At 39.9% G+C, this 16,887-nt stretch overlaps 1 protein-coding gene across 1 annotated transcript in view; it reads left to right on the top strand.

Annotated features, from left to right (window-relative positions):
• crhr1 (corticotropin releasing hormone receptor 1) overlaps positions 1-16,887 on the top strand; it is a 159,063-nt gene that overhangs the window by 68,429 nt on the left and 73,747 nt on the right. The window contains exon 3 of the mRNA XM_084420431.1: positions 16,645-16,695. Within this exon, the coding sequence (XP_084276557.1) occupies positions 16,645-16,695 (51 nt within the window). The remainder of the gene's footprint in view (positions 1-16,644; positions 16,696-16,887) is intronic.

Consider the following 16,887-nt stretch of genomic DNA (forward strand, 5'->3'; position numbering starts at 1 on the left):
TGAATATGAGCATGGTCATGTGTTCAGGACAGAACGTTTATTAAAAGTGTGAAGTTTGGTGCAGAATGGACATTGCCTTCTTGCGTAACAACAACATCCTGTTTCATTGAATTAGCATGCTTTAGCACTTAGCTAAGTATTGCTAGCATGTTTTAACATGTTTCTAGCATGTTTAGAAGTCAATGGCATTTTTAACATGTTGCTAGAATGGCATCAACGTGTTAAACACGACACTTCCTGTTACCAGTAGGTGGCGCTATTTCTATAACTGAATATTCTCATGTAGATGTGTTCAGGACAGAACGCTTATCAAAAGTGTGAAGTTTGGGGCAGATTGGACATTCCATGCCTGAGTTACAGCAAATTCCTATTTAATTGCAATAATAGCATGCTTTAGCACTTAGCTAAGAGTTTGCTAGCATGTTTTAGCATGCTTCTAGTATGTTGTTAGCATGTTTAGCACTTGCTGGCACTTTTTTATATGTTATTAGGAGTCCATAACAGTGTTAAACATGTCACTTCCTGTTGCCAGCAGGTGGCGCTATGACTATAACTGAATATGAGCATGGTCATGTGTTCAGGACAGAACTCTTATCAAACGTGTGAAGTTTGGGGCAGATTGGACATTCCATGCCTGAGTTACAGCAACTTCCTGTTTCATGGCGAAACATCGAAATTTGTCAGGCCGCCGAGGACCTGCCCTTCGACGAAAACTCAAGATCTTCGCAATTTAACGTCGCAAAGGCCTTAAGATTACACTCACCAAATTTGAAGATGATCAGATTAAAACTGTAGGAGGAGTTCGTTAAAGTACGAGGCCTGAAAATGGCAAAAACTGCACAAAAATCTGAGAGGAAGTTCAAAATGGCTGACTTCCTGTTGTGTTTAGGGCTATGCTCCAAGAGACTTTTTTGTAGGTATTAGGTCATTACATGTATGTACCGAATTTCGTGCACGTACGTGGAACGTTGCGGGAGGCGCACTCCGTTGAACTTTTATAGGTGGCGCTATCGAGCCATTTTGCCCCGTCCAATTCTGAAACCTATATCAGATGTAAATTTTCGCCAGTTCTGACGCGTGTGCAAAGTTTTGTGAGTTTTCGAGCATGTTTAGGCCCTCAAAAATGCAATTAAATGCGGAGAAGAATAATAATAATAATAATAAATATAGCTGCGAGCAGCGATTGCGGGCCCAAGCCGGTGGCACCGCCACCCTGGTGCCTTAGTGTAGGCACCGGGGTGGCGGTCCCGCCGGCTTTGGCCCTCCATCGCTGCTCGCAGCTATATATATATATATATATATATATATATATATATATTATACAAACATATACACACATATATATGTATTTATATATGTATTTATATATGTGTATATATATATATATATATATATATATATATATATATATATATATATATATATATATATATATATATACCGTTCAAAAGTTTGGGGTCAGGAAGATTTTTTATGTTTTTAGGAGAAGTCTCTTCTGCTCACCAAGGCTGCATTTATTTGAATAAAAATACAAACAAAAACAGTAATATTGTGAAATATTATTCCAATTTAAAACAGCTGTTTTCTATTTTAAAATATTTTACACTGTAATTAATTTATGTGATCAAAGCTGAGTTTTCATCATCATTACTCCTGTCTTCAGTGTCACATGATCCTTCAGAAATCATGCTTATATGATGATTGATGGTCAATAAATATTAATTATTATTTTCAATGTTGAAAACAGTTGTGTACAGATTTTTTTTCAAAATGCGTTGATGAATGTAAAGTTCAAAAGAACAGCATTTATTTCAAATATAAATTTTTTTAACATTATAAATGTATGTACTGTAACTTTTGATCAGTTTAACTCATTCTCGATGAATAAAAGTATTGATTTATTTTATTTCTTTCCCCCAAAATTTAAATTTAAATTATTACTGACCCCAAACTTCTGAATGGTAGTGTTTAATGTTACAAAAGCTTTAGATTTCAGATAAATGCTGTTCTTTTGAACTTTCTATTCATCAAAGACTGTACACAACTGTTTTCGACATTTAAAATAATAATGAATGTTTCTAGAGCATCAATCATCATATTAGAATAATTTCTGAAGGATCATGTGACAGTGACGACTGGAGTAATGATGCTGAAAACTCAGCTTTGATCACAGGAATAAATAACAGTTTAAAATATATTAAAATAGAAAGCAGCTGTTTTAAATTGGAATACTATTTTACAATATTACTGTTTTTGTTTGTAATCAAATAAATGCAGCCTTGGTGAGCAGAAGAAACTTCGCTTAAAAATCTTACTGACCCCAAATTTTTGAACAGTAGTGTATATATATTATATAAAAATGTAAGGGATAAGACACAGATAATTTTACTTGCCTGACCTGATTAGAACAATGAAAAAACTTAAATGAAAAAATAACTTGGGAATCACTAAAACGAGGGCGCGATTGTACAGTGGACACATAAAAACATTCTCTGTCATTTTGTTTGGAACATCATTCAAACTGCAAAGTGTTAACTTATATTTTTGTACAGTAGCAATAAAACACAACATTGTGCATTTTTAAAATACATTCAAGCAATCCGCCCCGAAAATGAAACTAAAATGCTCACGGCTGCACAGGCATTCATAATGGTGCGCGTCCTCAGCGAGGAACGAGCAGAACAGAGTCAACGTTTTTTAGGTCATTGCTCCTTCCATAGGAATTTATTGAAAAAGCTCGCTCTGCTCCGCACCATTATCAATGTCCGTGCGGACGAACATATTTTACTTTCGTTTTTAAGTTAGCGATTAAAAAGCCCCCAGCGGTGTCACACGTCAGTTAACCGGTGGTAAAATATTCTCACTGTCACATACCTAGTATATTTTTATATAGATATAATAGGCCTACCTGATTTTGAACACAAGAGGGCAGTATAGCACTATGTTTAGGGGCAGTCATGGCCTAGTGGTTAGGGAGTTGGACTGGTAACCCAAAGGTTGCTGGTTCGATTCCAGAGCCGGTGGGAAATGACTGAGGTGCCCTTGAGCAAGGCACCTAACCCCTAATCGCTCCCCGGGCGCCACACAAAGGCTGCCCGCTGCTCTGGGTGTGTGTATCCACGTTTGCAGTGTGTGTGTGTTAACTACTCACTACTCTGCTCCTAATGTGTGTGCATTAACTTGGATGGGTTAAATGCAGAGGTCAAATTCCAAGTATGGGTTACCATACTTGGCCGTCACGTGTCACTTTCACTTTCACTTTCACTTTCACTTTCACTTTCACTTTCATGTTTGACTTTATTTATTTATTGTTTAGACTAAACAACCATTCTGGCAGTTTTTAAACTTAAACTTCATTCTTAAATTGAAAAAAAAAGAATAAAATGAGTTAAGTTCTGATATTTGTATACTTTTATATAGTAATAAATGGTGTATAATTACATTTTTAGAATATATGAGCCTTTTACTGTTTACTTTTTAGACAATACTTTAATCCCTCGCCATAGCAAAACAGTTTGAGATATTTATTATCCGTTCACAATTTAGCATCATTAATATATTTTTATAATGTTGAAAAAGTTTGGTGGGAATAAAATAAACCACTTCGATAAAGGTGGCTAAAAATTCAGAGGCTGATTTTGCAAAAAAATCCACATTCAGACCAAAATATCTGACTTCCTGATGGTCAGAGCTAATGACTTTAAATTAGAAAGTTGTCCGGGTCGATGAGATCAATATATGAACTGAGTTTTTTTTACTGTAGTTAAAACTAACCCCCCCACTTTTGTCAAAAGCATGTTGAAAGTGACACACTTCCTGCTGCCAGTTGGTGGCGCTATAACTTTGAATCACAATAGCCACATCCATCTGATCGGCCTCTTACCACGAACACACTGGTGAAGTTTCATCAAGATCAGTTAATGTATGCAGCAGTTATTCCACTTCGTGTTTCTCTTTTCTCGCCATAAATTCGATTCCTCGCCACGGCCAAACCGTTCGAGATATCAAAAATCTGTCCGCAATTTAGCATCCTCAAAGTCTTGACTACATGCACACCGAGTTTGGAGGGGACACGGTGAATTTTCTAGGAGGAGTATTTCACATTCCACAGCAAGCGTTTTCCAAACAACCCATAATAGCCGACTTCCTGTTGGGCTGGCGTAAAACTTGACCAGGGGAAAGTTGTTCGGCACGATGAGATCTATATGTGTACCGAGTTTCATATTAATTCATGCAAGCGTGTTTGATATATGGACCAAGTTTTAGAACCCCGTTCAAGGGGGCGCTGTTGAGCCCCCCTGCCACGCCCGGGTACCAGCTTCAGCCCGGCCCTGATGGCCGTGGGTTCTGACCTGTGTGCAAAGTTTCAAGAGTTTTTGAGCACGTTAAGGACCCCAAAAGCCCCTGAAACCTTGATTAACAATATAAAAGCAATAGTCAAATCCCCCCCCTCCCCTCACACACACACAGACACAGAGAGAGGGAGAGAAAATTCTTCAGAAAATCCACATTCAAACCAAAATATCTCTCTTCCTGTTGGTCGGAGATGGTTAATGTCAATTAGAAAGTTGTCCGTCTTGATGAGAACAATACACATATCAAGTTTTGTTGCTGTTGATAAAACTAACCGCCCCATTTATGACTAAAGGTGGCGCTACTGAGCCCCTCACCACGCCCGTTTCTGAAACTTTGCACATGTCTACGGGCTAATAAATGTGATGTGTCTGTCGAGTTTCATCCAATTTCAAGTATGTTAAGAGTCTCAAAAGCATCAAAAAAGAATATTAAAGTTTGAAGCGTTGCCATGGCAACAGTATTAAAGATATCAAAAATCCTTTCACAGGTCTACATCTGCCGTGTGTTTACATTATACACATAACGTTTGAAGCAAATCGGGTAAAAATAAGAGGGTGATTTCAAAGCATTTTGAAAGTGACACACTTCCTGCTGCCAGTTGGTGGCGCTATAACTTTGACTCACAATAGTCACATCAATGTGATCGGCCTCTGACCACGAACACACTGCTGAAGTTTTATCAAGATCAGTTAATGTATGCAGAAGTTATAACACACTTCCTGTTGATCTTTTCTCGCTATAAATTCGTTTCATCGCCACGGCCAAACCGTTCGAGATATCAAAAATCCGTCCGCAATTTAGCATCCTCAATGTCTTGACTTCATGCTGACCGAGTTTGGTGTGGATCGGATCAATTCCCTAGGAGGAGTACATTAAATTCCACAGCATGCGTTTTTCAAACAACCCATAATAGCTGACTTCCTGTTGGGCAGAGCTAATAACTTAGAGTGCGAAAGTTGTTCGGCCCGATGAGATCTATATGTGTACCGAGTTTCATACTAATACGTTCTTGTATGTGTCCAAGATTTAAGATTGTGTTCTAGGGGGCGCTGTTGAGCCCCCCTGCCACGCCCGGGTACCAGCTTCAGCCCGGCCCTAATGGCCGCGGGTTCTGACCTGCGTGCAAAGTTTCATGAGTTTTTGAGCACGTTAAAGGCCCCAAAAGCCCCCGAACCCTTGAAGAACAATAATAATAATAATAATAATCCTAACGAAAACAATAGGGCCTTCGCCCCTTCAGGGCTTGGGCCCTAATAATAATAATAAACAGAGCAATTCCAAGAGGGTCCTCACACCATCGGTGCTCGGGCCCTAATAATAATAATAAACAGAGCAATTCCAAGAGGGTCCTCACACCATCGGTGCTCGGGCCCTAATTAGGGCAGTGCAATATGTCTTCTCCTCACAGATATCACTGAACTCAGAGTGAAATCTTGGCAGATGAGTCTTTAACGCACCCTTTGGTTTTGAATGTACACACACAATGTATGTAAATGCAGTGAAGTGTTCTGGTCACGTGCCAGTGTTTCAGTAGATCTTGCTGTAGGAGAATTGACTGGCTTTTGTCAGAAAACTTGCAATGACGACAGAGCATCACTTTGGCTACACCCTGATGGAGAAATAAAAGTACATCATCATTACAAAGTACACAGTACAAAGATCATTAATAATAAAATAAATTAATAATAATAATAATAATTTGACGCTTATAAAATAAAATAATGTAACATCACTATATTAGTTAGGCCTGTTTCCTTAAATTTGTGATGAAACCAGAGTTGCAACCAATTTTACTCCATATTTTAACGTATTTATAATTGAAATACACATACAATGGCTATACAATACAAAGTGTTTGCACATCCCTGGCAGTTGGTTTGTAAAATATCTTCATTGTTTTGACAGATATCTTTATTTTGTCTGAAGATATGCAGAGAAGTGTGTGTGTGTGTGTTGTTGTTGTTGCTGTTAATTAGGGATGCAACGATACCATTTTTTCAGAACCGATCCGATACCAAAAATTCTGAGTATCGGCCGATACCGATCCGTACCGATACCAGCACAGGTTTTTTTTAATCAAGTAGAATTTCTATAACTCTGTGTTGAACTGATAATAAGAACTGAAAAAAAAGAAAAACAACAACAACAAAAAATATATGATCATAATCTGACATAAATGCTATTATAAACTAGATTAGTGGATAATTCAGTAAAATTTAGTCTAGAAAAATCACGAGTGCACAATAATTGTATAAAATCTGAACATTTTGTGAAAAAAAAAAATGTTTAGTGGGGAACAAATTAGAGACAATAAGTGTAACACTAAATCTGGTAAAACTTAGCAATTAATAGCAATTATTTTATACCCTACTATAAAATTGAGACATTTTTTAACTGTATAGCACAGCTGTTTAATGAGGTAGCAACATATGATAGATAGGACAGAACAAGAAAGGCTATTAATAATCTTTCATTGCGTCCCTGTATTATGATATGAAAGGCTCCAATACAGTGCGGCACAAAGCGCTTTTATGCGCATCCCGAGCGCAGAATGATGCGCTTGAAGCAACATGAGTCACAGCGCGCAGCGCGTCGAGTCCGCATTGAAAAGTTTCAAGCACAAAGAAAATACATATTGATGCGTAGTGTATTATACAGTATCTATCTATGCAATAGTCTATTCAGCATTTTCTTTTAACAGTTTTAAATTTCAGTTACTGTGCGCGTGAAGAACAAATAGTGCTCTGACTTTTCTCCAGTGTTGTGATCTAACAGACACCCGGTAGAAAGTAACATGATTAAGGTACAGCAATAAAATCCAGCAAGATAAGAGTTGTTTTATGCGAAACCATAGACCTTTATCTACAGATCAAGTATAATAATAGTAACATTGAATCATCTTGGAGAGAGTTTCATCGTGTTAACTGTCGTAACCGAACGCGACGCGCTGTTTGAATGCTGAATGAAGAATGATTGACAGCCGCAGCTGAGAGAAACATTTACGTGATCTTGAATTTACCGACTTAAATATTCATTTATATCTCACATTATACTATATAATGGCTTCAGAACACTTATAATATTGTGCACAAAAATTTATGGTGCTTTATAATGTTTGTGTGCCTTTTGTGTGGCTTAACAATAACACTGAATAGTATACACACAATATCGGATTTGGATCGGCCTCATCTGACCGATACCCGATCCGCCAAAAATGGCAGTATCGGAGCCGATACCGATACTGAGTATCGGATCGGTGCATCCCTACTGTTAATAAACTAAAAATAATAGGCCTATAATGTTATTAAACAATTGAAAATATTACATTGTAATTGTATTAAAAAGAAAGAAAAAAAATCCTACAGTTTTTTTTTTTTTATGCTTAATTATGCATTAAATTCAGGTAGGCTACTGAGTCGCTGTCCTCAGTGCCGCAGAAAAGCGCCTACAATCAAAATCCTGATTGCCGCTAGTGCCTATCACATGTAATTTTGTAGCGAACTGTCTTGTGTGATTAAAGTTTTGAGCTTCAGAATTTCCGATAACATAGTGAGTTTTTAGGGAGCAAATGTTTCAGTGCACTGTAAGGATTTTGTGATAAAGACGGCCCTTAACCACTGACTACTGAGCTAGAGACCTGAGTGATATTTACCCAGAGTTTAGCACCTTGACTAGCTTGTTCAGGTGTGCTGGACTAGGTTGGAGTAAACCTCTGCATGTAAGTGGACCTTGAGAGACGATATTATATCTCCTGCAATATGTTCTGAACTTACAACACTGGTGTCCAGACCAAAGTTCTGCAGAGTTTCTGATGATCCTGGATCAGCTGCTCAGGTCTGCCTTATTGGGTTTGGGAGCTAAACTCTGTGATCAGGACTAGATGGCAAACAATACTGTAAAGGGGAGAAGACAAACACTATTATTATGTTATAAATAACTTGTTCTGTGTTCATCTGCTAACCTGTACAAAGTATGCATCATGAATAAGTGGTATGAATTTGCTCTTTTAATAACACTGTTTTACTACATTAATACTAACTACAAACCTGATAAAAATGACTGGTGGGCAATGGAGGAAAGGCTTATTTTGCCCTCCAGGTCAAGTACAGCTCGCTGCATCCTGACGTCACTTGATAACTATGAATTAACCATACAGTCCGTACTTTTAGGTTAAATAAATTAGACTATTCCCATTCATCCATTGACCAATTGTCAGCAAAACCTTTACAAAACTATCAAAATATCTCATCTACACATAATATGTGATTAAACGCCCATACTTACAGCTCAAGTCTATAGTTAACCTAACTTAACGTTAAGTTACCTCAAGTTAGCCTAACGTTAACGGTTGAGATGCTAACGGACTTTTGCGAAGACACTAAGCCATTTCTATAAAGTAAATATTCAACGGAAGCGAGTCATTTACATGAAAGAAAGTCTCAGAAACACTTGTATGTACAATCTGTGTAATTTTATGGACTAAACTTACCTTAAAGTAGTTAAAACAACAGTGAGAGACGGAGTTTCGCTGATTGTCAGTTGAACTGCTGCCTCGTTTCCATGGTAACGCCCTCCGCTCCAGTTCAAATGCTGCTTGAATATTCAGCGCGCGCGCCCATTAAAACACGTAGAAGTCACGCAGCATTTACATACATTTTGAATTGATGGAGTGAATTATTTGATAATCAGCTAAAATATCCTGAAACTTGATACATTATTAAGTGGATAGTAGGCTTGTGGCCATCGCAAACTGTAAATAGAATGAAAATATAAAAGCATTGAAAACGTACAAGTCTGTCAGTTATATATATATATAATAGGCATGGGCGTCAGTTTGGTTTGAAATGTGCTGGGGACAGAGACGCATTCGGAAGTGCATTTTCAGAAGTGCTGGGTACAATGACGCATTCATTTTTTTCTCTCTTTCGCGCAGGTTATGTTTTGGAAGACGATGTCCTGTAGCTCAGGCACGGCCCCACTTTTCAACAGGCCCACCCAAAAAAAAAAAAAAAAAAAAAAAAAAAAAACTTTTACTATATTCTAATTTTGTCAATAATTATAAAAAAATCGCCAATGAGCTCATAATTTGTGCTAAAATAGTGTTTAGTTTTAAAAAACATTTTAAAAAGCTGGTTATATTTTGATGTTTCTGCGCAAGTTCAGCAGACAGTGAGGTTCGGGTTTGTTCCGAATCCGATCAGAGCTCGTGAGTGGAGAGCGCATTTCTGAATATTCCGCTCCGCTCGTCCACTTCGTAAAAGTAATGATTATGAATGATTGTTAATAGGCTATATCTTCATAGAGATATAATTAAACAAAAACTAGTCAAAACACATCTAACAGAACATAGCCTAAGTTGTTTATTTTTTACACCTTGTGTTTTTATTTTGTTTAATTAACGAAATGTCAATCTTCGTGTTTATAACAGAAGATACAATACAATACAAAAATCTTCAAGATGTATAACGGATTGTCACCTTATAAACAGTCCCTTTTTTAATGGAATAATACACCCTTATAATAAAGAAAAAGCTTCAGTGATAAAGAATATGAACGCAATGCATTTAATTATACATTAAGCGTTTTCCTTTCGTAGAAACCCTTTATTATAAGGAAAATAGGTGGCTCTTAACGTGTCTTTCTATGGGAGGATGGCATAGCGGTGCATAGCAAATATTCAATGCATTCAATGAAAATATGCAATGGTATTCAATGCAAAACAAATAAAATAAATAAATTATTGTGGCATTAATTAGCCCATAAACAATATTTATTTTAAAGCCTAAACGAATTTGTTTAAAGAAAAACACCAGCGTTGGGCGTTTGTCTGTATAGGCGAAGTGTTTCAGCCGCCCTTTTCAAACTGGCGCAATAAAATGCAACAGAATTTGATTAGTTAAACATGAAGAGGATTATCCGTCTGGCATGGCCGCTCGCTCTAACGTTAACCTAAATAAATGTTTGCTATTAGGAAGCGCATATCCAAGTGTTTGTGCGGAGTATGGAGCGCGCACTATAGCCTATGTGGATGGAGGCGCCGGTGCCATCACTCGCATTTTCCTATCAACAGTGGAAACAACTTAAAATACTCCATTTCTGGTCATACAGAATATAATAATACATCAGTCGCAACTACTTTTATTTGTGTAAACTCACAACAACAAGAAAACGGTGTGCCTTTGTAAAATAAAATAAAACGGGTGCCTTTGTAAAATAAAAGAAAACGAACAGGGCGCGCTTTCATGATCTCTGTGAATTGGAGCGCGCCTCAAAAATGAACTGACAAACAGTGTATAGACAAGCCTCACAGACATGAGAAATATAACTATAAAGTTACTAAAAAAAATGTCCACCAACGAAAAAAAAATCCAATCGAAAGCAAATACGGTAGCTACCATCTGATTATGTAATCCTGTCCGTATGAAAGGCGCATCTAGGCTACATTACAGCGGAGATGTGGAGATAAGTATGCAGGCAGCCTACACTGATTTAGAAAAGACTAGTTCATTAATAAACAATTAAAATGCATAGTTATTTTAAAACGACATAAGATCTCGTTAGTAGACATAATTGAGGTGAAAAAATAATATGTATGTGGCAGCAATGCGTCACGTATGATTCTGCTATATTTACTTTTTATAGCTAGGCCTATATTAAATCCATTGGTTCATGAAACATTGATTAAAATTAAGATATAATTAATACAAAACGAAATTCACTTTAAAGAAAGGCAGCTGTTCTGTTTGAGGTCTCTGTGAAAGTTTTAAAGCAGTCTTTTAGTGCCGCTTTCAGAGCGCTCTGGTCCGTAACCTAAACTGACACGTTGTTTTTTCCCTCATAAATGCGAACATGGAAAATAAAATAAAATGAATATTATAATGTTTTTTTTGTTGGGTCAGACAATGATTACCAAATTTCTCTCTCATATTGCTCCTCACAACCACTGAAAACGGTCAAAAAAATCGGACCAAAAGTCAAATTAATATGGACGGAAGTTAAAAGTGGTGGGTACAAAATGACTCATGACGAAATCTGGGGGGTACGCGTCCCCCCCGTCCCCCCCGAAATCGACGCCTATGATAATAGGCTACATTATAATATAATATATAGGCCTACCTTTAGTAGACGCGGTGTGGAAACAAAATAGCAAAAACTACATGATATAATTATGAACGTTTTCTACACAAATTCACAGATGTGACACGAAGAACAAAGCTTTATTCTGAGTATTTTTTTTTATGTATTTCAAATCTATTAAATGTATTTCAATATTTAACAGTGCTTTACATATGTGAATATATTAATATTCACATGTGAATATATTAATAGTGCTGTTGTTTATCGGGGTCTACAGTGTTTAAACTACTTTGATGTTTAATGTTTTTATGGATGCATTATAGGCATATTTAATGTAGTAACTGTTAACAAATGTTCAGATATAGGTGTAATAATATTCAGCACAAGTTTTCAACGAGATACAAACCACTAGGGAGCGCTTTTTACTGGATTTATGCCAAATCATGTAGGTAGATGGTTTACGAACATAGGTGTTCACAAATAATGTATTTCTGGGATGTGCAGTGACACGTAACTTTGAAACTATTTCTACAATCTATTTATTCACTTGCTACAATAGACTTTAATTGTATTTATGCTATATTAGGGCTAAATGTGGTTTAAAACAGACGGACCAAACAAAGCCCAAATGTCAACGTCTATTTTTGGGCTAAATTAAGACTATGACGGGCCGACTTGATTCAGCCCAAAAAACAATGTCTTAATGACGTCTGGTGCTGGGTGGGCTTTCTCTCGACATGATTATGTATAACTTATAAAACATTTCTAATACCAATCACAAATACGTCTCAGGACGTAACAACACACAAAAAACCATTGAATATGGTTTACATTTTTGTCGTTATTAAGTCTAAAATTGATTATTTATTAACTGGCACTTACTTGAAGTTAAGTATGACTGTGACAAAATGGGACAACTTCCCATTACAAAGAAGCTGAAAATGTACAGTATTTGTGATGTGGAAACATGATTCACATGTTAAAAATTATTTTACAACATGTGCAAATATATTTCACATGAGCTCCACATTATAACCTATAGAAACATGTTTTCCACATGTGCCACATGCTCCATTATGTTCACATGTGGTGAAATGTTGTTCACATGTGGTGAAATGTTGTTCACATGTGGTGAAATGTTGTTCACATGTGGTGACGTTGTTCACATGTGGTGAAATGTTGTTCACATGTGGTGACATGTTGTTCACATGTGGTGAAATGTTGTTCACATGTGGTGAAATGTTGTTCACATGTGGTGACGTTGTTCACATGTGGTGAAATGTTGTTCACATGTGGTGAAATGTTGTTCACATGTGGTAAAATGTTGTTCACATGTGGTGAAATGTTGTTCACATGTGGTGAAATGTTGTTCACATGTGGTGACGTTGTTCACATGTGGTGAAATGTTGTTCACATGTGGTAAAATGTTGTTCACATGTGGTAAAATGTTGTTCACATGTGGTGACATGTTGTTCACATGAGAACACATGTGATCACATGAGGTCACATGTAATCACATGTGGAAAACATGTGATAACATGTGAAATTCATGTGTTTTTTCTGTAAGGGGTACTTCAAGCTTGAATTGCACTGTGGTAAAAAATATTCTTGAACTTGAATTTTCATAATGGTCAAGGGGTGCGCGTGATTAAATAAACAATATCACAAAAGAAATAGAGCAGATGATCCAAATATGTGAATCAGTGTTTTTGAATTAATCAGCTGAGTGAATGAGACAATGACTCACTTATAAAGAGAGTCACTCTGGAACACAGAGTGCTCTCAGAGATGAGCAAAGGCAGGATCCATATGCAGGAGAACTTTATTAAAATAATAACAACCAAAGAGAAGAACAGAGAACATCAACGAAACATCGAACAAAGGACAACACCAGACAAGGAACATACGAAGGCAGCACTTGCAGGTTCACCACCTGGTCCTGGAAGGGAGTGGTAGGAACCTTGGGCACGTATCCGGGCCGGTGTCACGGGATCATGTGAGAGTTAGCCGGCCGAATTCCAGGCACGATTCGTCGACCGAAAATGCATGCAGGTTCCCTACCCTCTTGATGGAGGCCAATGCAATCAGGAGTACTGTCTTACAGGACAGAATTTTTAACTCGGCTGATTGCAAAGGCTCAAAGGGTGGTCTCTGAAGAGCCGATAGGACCAGAGACAAATCCCAAGAGGGTATATAGGGTAAATAGGATTTAATCTCCTCGCCCCTCTCAGGAACCTGATGATCAGGTTGTGCTTTCCCAGTGACTTTCCCCTCACCTGCATCGTGATGTGCGGCGATAGCGGCAACATACACTTTAAGGGTGGAGGGAGACAGCCTTCGCTCCAACCCATCTTGCAGGAAGGAAAGCACAGCCCTGATCGAGCAAGTTCTGTGGTTCTCCTGGTGAGAAGAACACCACTCAACGAACAGGTTCCACTTCAACGCATAGAGGCGCCTCATAGAGGGGGCTCTAGCGGAAGTGATGGTGTCGACTACCGCCTGGGGTAGGTCACCTAGAACCTCCGCGTCCCATCCAGGGACCAGACATGGAGTTTCCAGAGGTCTGGATGCAGGTGCCATAGGGTGCCCCATCTCTGAGAAAGCAGGTCCTCTCTCAGAGGAATGGACCAAGGAGGGGCTGTCGCGAGGAGCACTAGTTCCGGGAACCAGGTCCAGTTGCGCCAATATGGTGCAACAAGCAAGACCTGCTCCTCGTCCTCCCTGACTTTGCACAGGGTCTGTGCAAGAAGGCTCACTGGGGGAAACGCATACTTGCGTAGGTCCCAGGGCCAGCTGTGTGCCAGTGTGTCCGTGCCGAGGGTGCCCTCGGTCAGGGAGAAGAATAACTGGCAGTGGGACGTGTCCGGCGCGGCAAACAGATCTACCTGTGCGTCCCCGAAGCGCATCCATATCAGCTGGACCACCTGGGGATGGAGTCGCCATTCTCCCGGTAGCACCTGCTTCCGTGAAAGCTTGTCGTCAGCTAGTTCCAGTAATATAAATGGTACGAAGCAACCTCAGATGCTTCTGACTCCAAAGGAGGAGATGGCGGACGAGTTATGACATGCGGCGGGAGTGTAGAAGGTTGATGTACGCAACGGTACAAGTGGCATTTGAAGCAGCCCAGTGCAAGATGTACTGCTAACAACTCGAGGCAATTGATGTGTCAATGCAGTTGAGGCCCCGCCCACAGACCTGAAGCTGCATGCCCGTTGTACGTGGCCCCCCAGCCGGTGACCATAGAATGCCTGGACACTTGATCTAGGGGAACACCTGCCTGCAGGAACGAAGAGTCCGACCACAAGCTGAGAGTTTGGCGACAGTGTGGGGTAATTTAGACCCGACCCGAGCCGCTCTGCCATGCCCATCTTGGGACTCGATCGTGGAGCCAGTGTTGGAGTGGCCTCATATAGCAATCCGAGTGGCAATAGCGCGGCTGCAGATGCCATATGCCCCAGGAGCCTCTGAAAAAGTTTCAGTTGTTTCGCTGTTCTGCATCTGAGTGAGTTCACGCAGTTCAATACTGAATGGACATGGGCCTTTGTGAGGTGTGCTGTCATGTTGATCGAGTCCAGCTCCCTACCGAGAAAAGAGATCCTCTGATCTCCTAAGAGATCCTAAGAGTTTGCTCTTTTCCCAGTTGACCCAAAGCCCTAGGTGGCTGAGGTGACTGAGCACCATGTCCCTGTGTTCGCACAACTGCTCTCTCGACTGGGCCAGGATAAGCCAGTCGTCGAGGTAGTTGAGGATGCGAAAGCATCTTGAACAGCAAACTGTGAAGGGACCGGTTCAGGACACGCAGGTGCAAGATTGGTCATAACCCATCACCTTTGTTGGGTACAAGGAAGTATGGGCTGTAGAAGCCGGTCTTCATATCGGCTGGAGGGACCGGCTCGACCCTGAGCACAAGGGCATTGTCTGCTAGAACAAGGGTGAACTGAAGGCTGGGGGGCGCCGGGTGAACTGAATCGCATAGCCGAGTCAGATGATACGGATAAGCCAGCGAGACGGGCTGGGAAGCGCTAGCCAGGCTCCCAAACACAGTGCAAGCGGGACCAAGAGAATGCATGGACCCAACTCGGACGGCATAGCGGCCCGAAGTAGAGTCTGAGAGTGTGGTGCAACACCTACCTGCTTCCGTCAAAGGGCAGAGTGAGTGTGCGGAGGCCTCTTGAGTGTATCTGGAACACAGCCACTGCTGCTCGCTGGCGATGAAAGAGGGGCTTGAGGGTGACAAGGTATTGCATCGTTGACCGCCAAGCGCTCCCTCTTGGGACCCAGAGGTTTCAGAAACTGCTCTTTTATTGAAATTGTGGGGGCCAGTGGTGCAACAAAAAGAAAAGGAAAAAAAAAATTCTCCGCCCGGCCCTCCACCGGGGGAAGGAGAGGCGTGTTCACCATCTCCTGAAGATCAGTCTGATCCACCTCTGGGTCGCCCGTCTCAGGGTCCTTTACACCGCTTGCCTCCTGGTTTGGCAGCGGCCTGGACAGTTGGGGCCGACATCCTCCGGCTTGCTCCACGCTGAGGCCTAGGTGATGGCTGCTGCGGTGGCTTAGTGGGAGCGGAGGACGCCGCAGGAGGTCGACCTCGGCGATGAGCAGACTGAGGGTCTATGGCTGTCGGACGGGTTGAGGCAGCAGCGGTCCGCCTGGGCAGGAAAATTTCATTGAAAAATAATACCCAGTGTATTAGTAGATTAGATTAGATTACAAACAGTCCTACCTGCAAGATCAACTTTTTGTATACCCTGTTTTATTACATAGGGACATCTGCAGGCTTCGATCAGTTGTCAGTGAGAAACCAAGAAATATGTGCTGTAAATTAATCTGAAGGCAATTTGTGTTGAGACGAAAGAACGAGAGAATGTGGGAGTGTTTTTAAATGTCATACTTTCAGCAAGGATCAACATCATCCACCAAGACATCAAGCAATATATGTTGTCGCAAATCATTAAACCTATTAATGGAGAAAGGTTCTGGATAAGATTGTATTGTGTGTAAGAAGCTCTGCACTTATATTTCTGTACAGGAAATATTGATAAGTGGCGCTTAGCATTTATTTTATCATGTCACTATTTTTCATTTAAAATGTTTTTATTTTATTTTATAATATATACTGTATATGAAGAGTTCAGATGCAAAAGCCTCTAAGTGCCATCTGAAACGTCCTCATACATCTATGAGGTTAATTGTTTTTCTTTTCTTTCCCAGCTCGCACTTTGATCCTATGGAACCAGACGTCTAGTCCCACCAACTCTACAGGTCAGTTTACACCTCAGGTCGGTTTTTACAATCTGTAAACGGAAACAGAAAAACGGTGTTACAGCCAGTGGGCATAACTGTGATATTCCCTAGAAAATATTTAGTGTAGGCTTTGAGCATGTGAAATTACTTCAGACCCTGCAATAAATTTGGCCATGATATCATGCACTAGCGATTCTGTTTTTAATAATA

Source organism: Rutilus rutilus (assembly GCF_951802725.1).
Source record: "Rutilus rutilus genome assembly, chromosome: 1".
NCBI classification, from domain to species: domain Eukaryota; kingdom Metazoa; phylum Chordata; class Actinopteri; order Cypriniformes; family Leuciscidae; genus Rutilus; species Rutilus rutilus.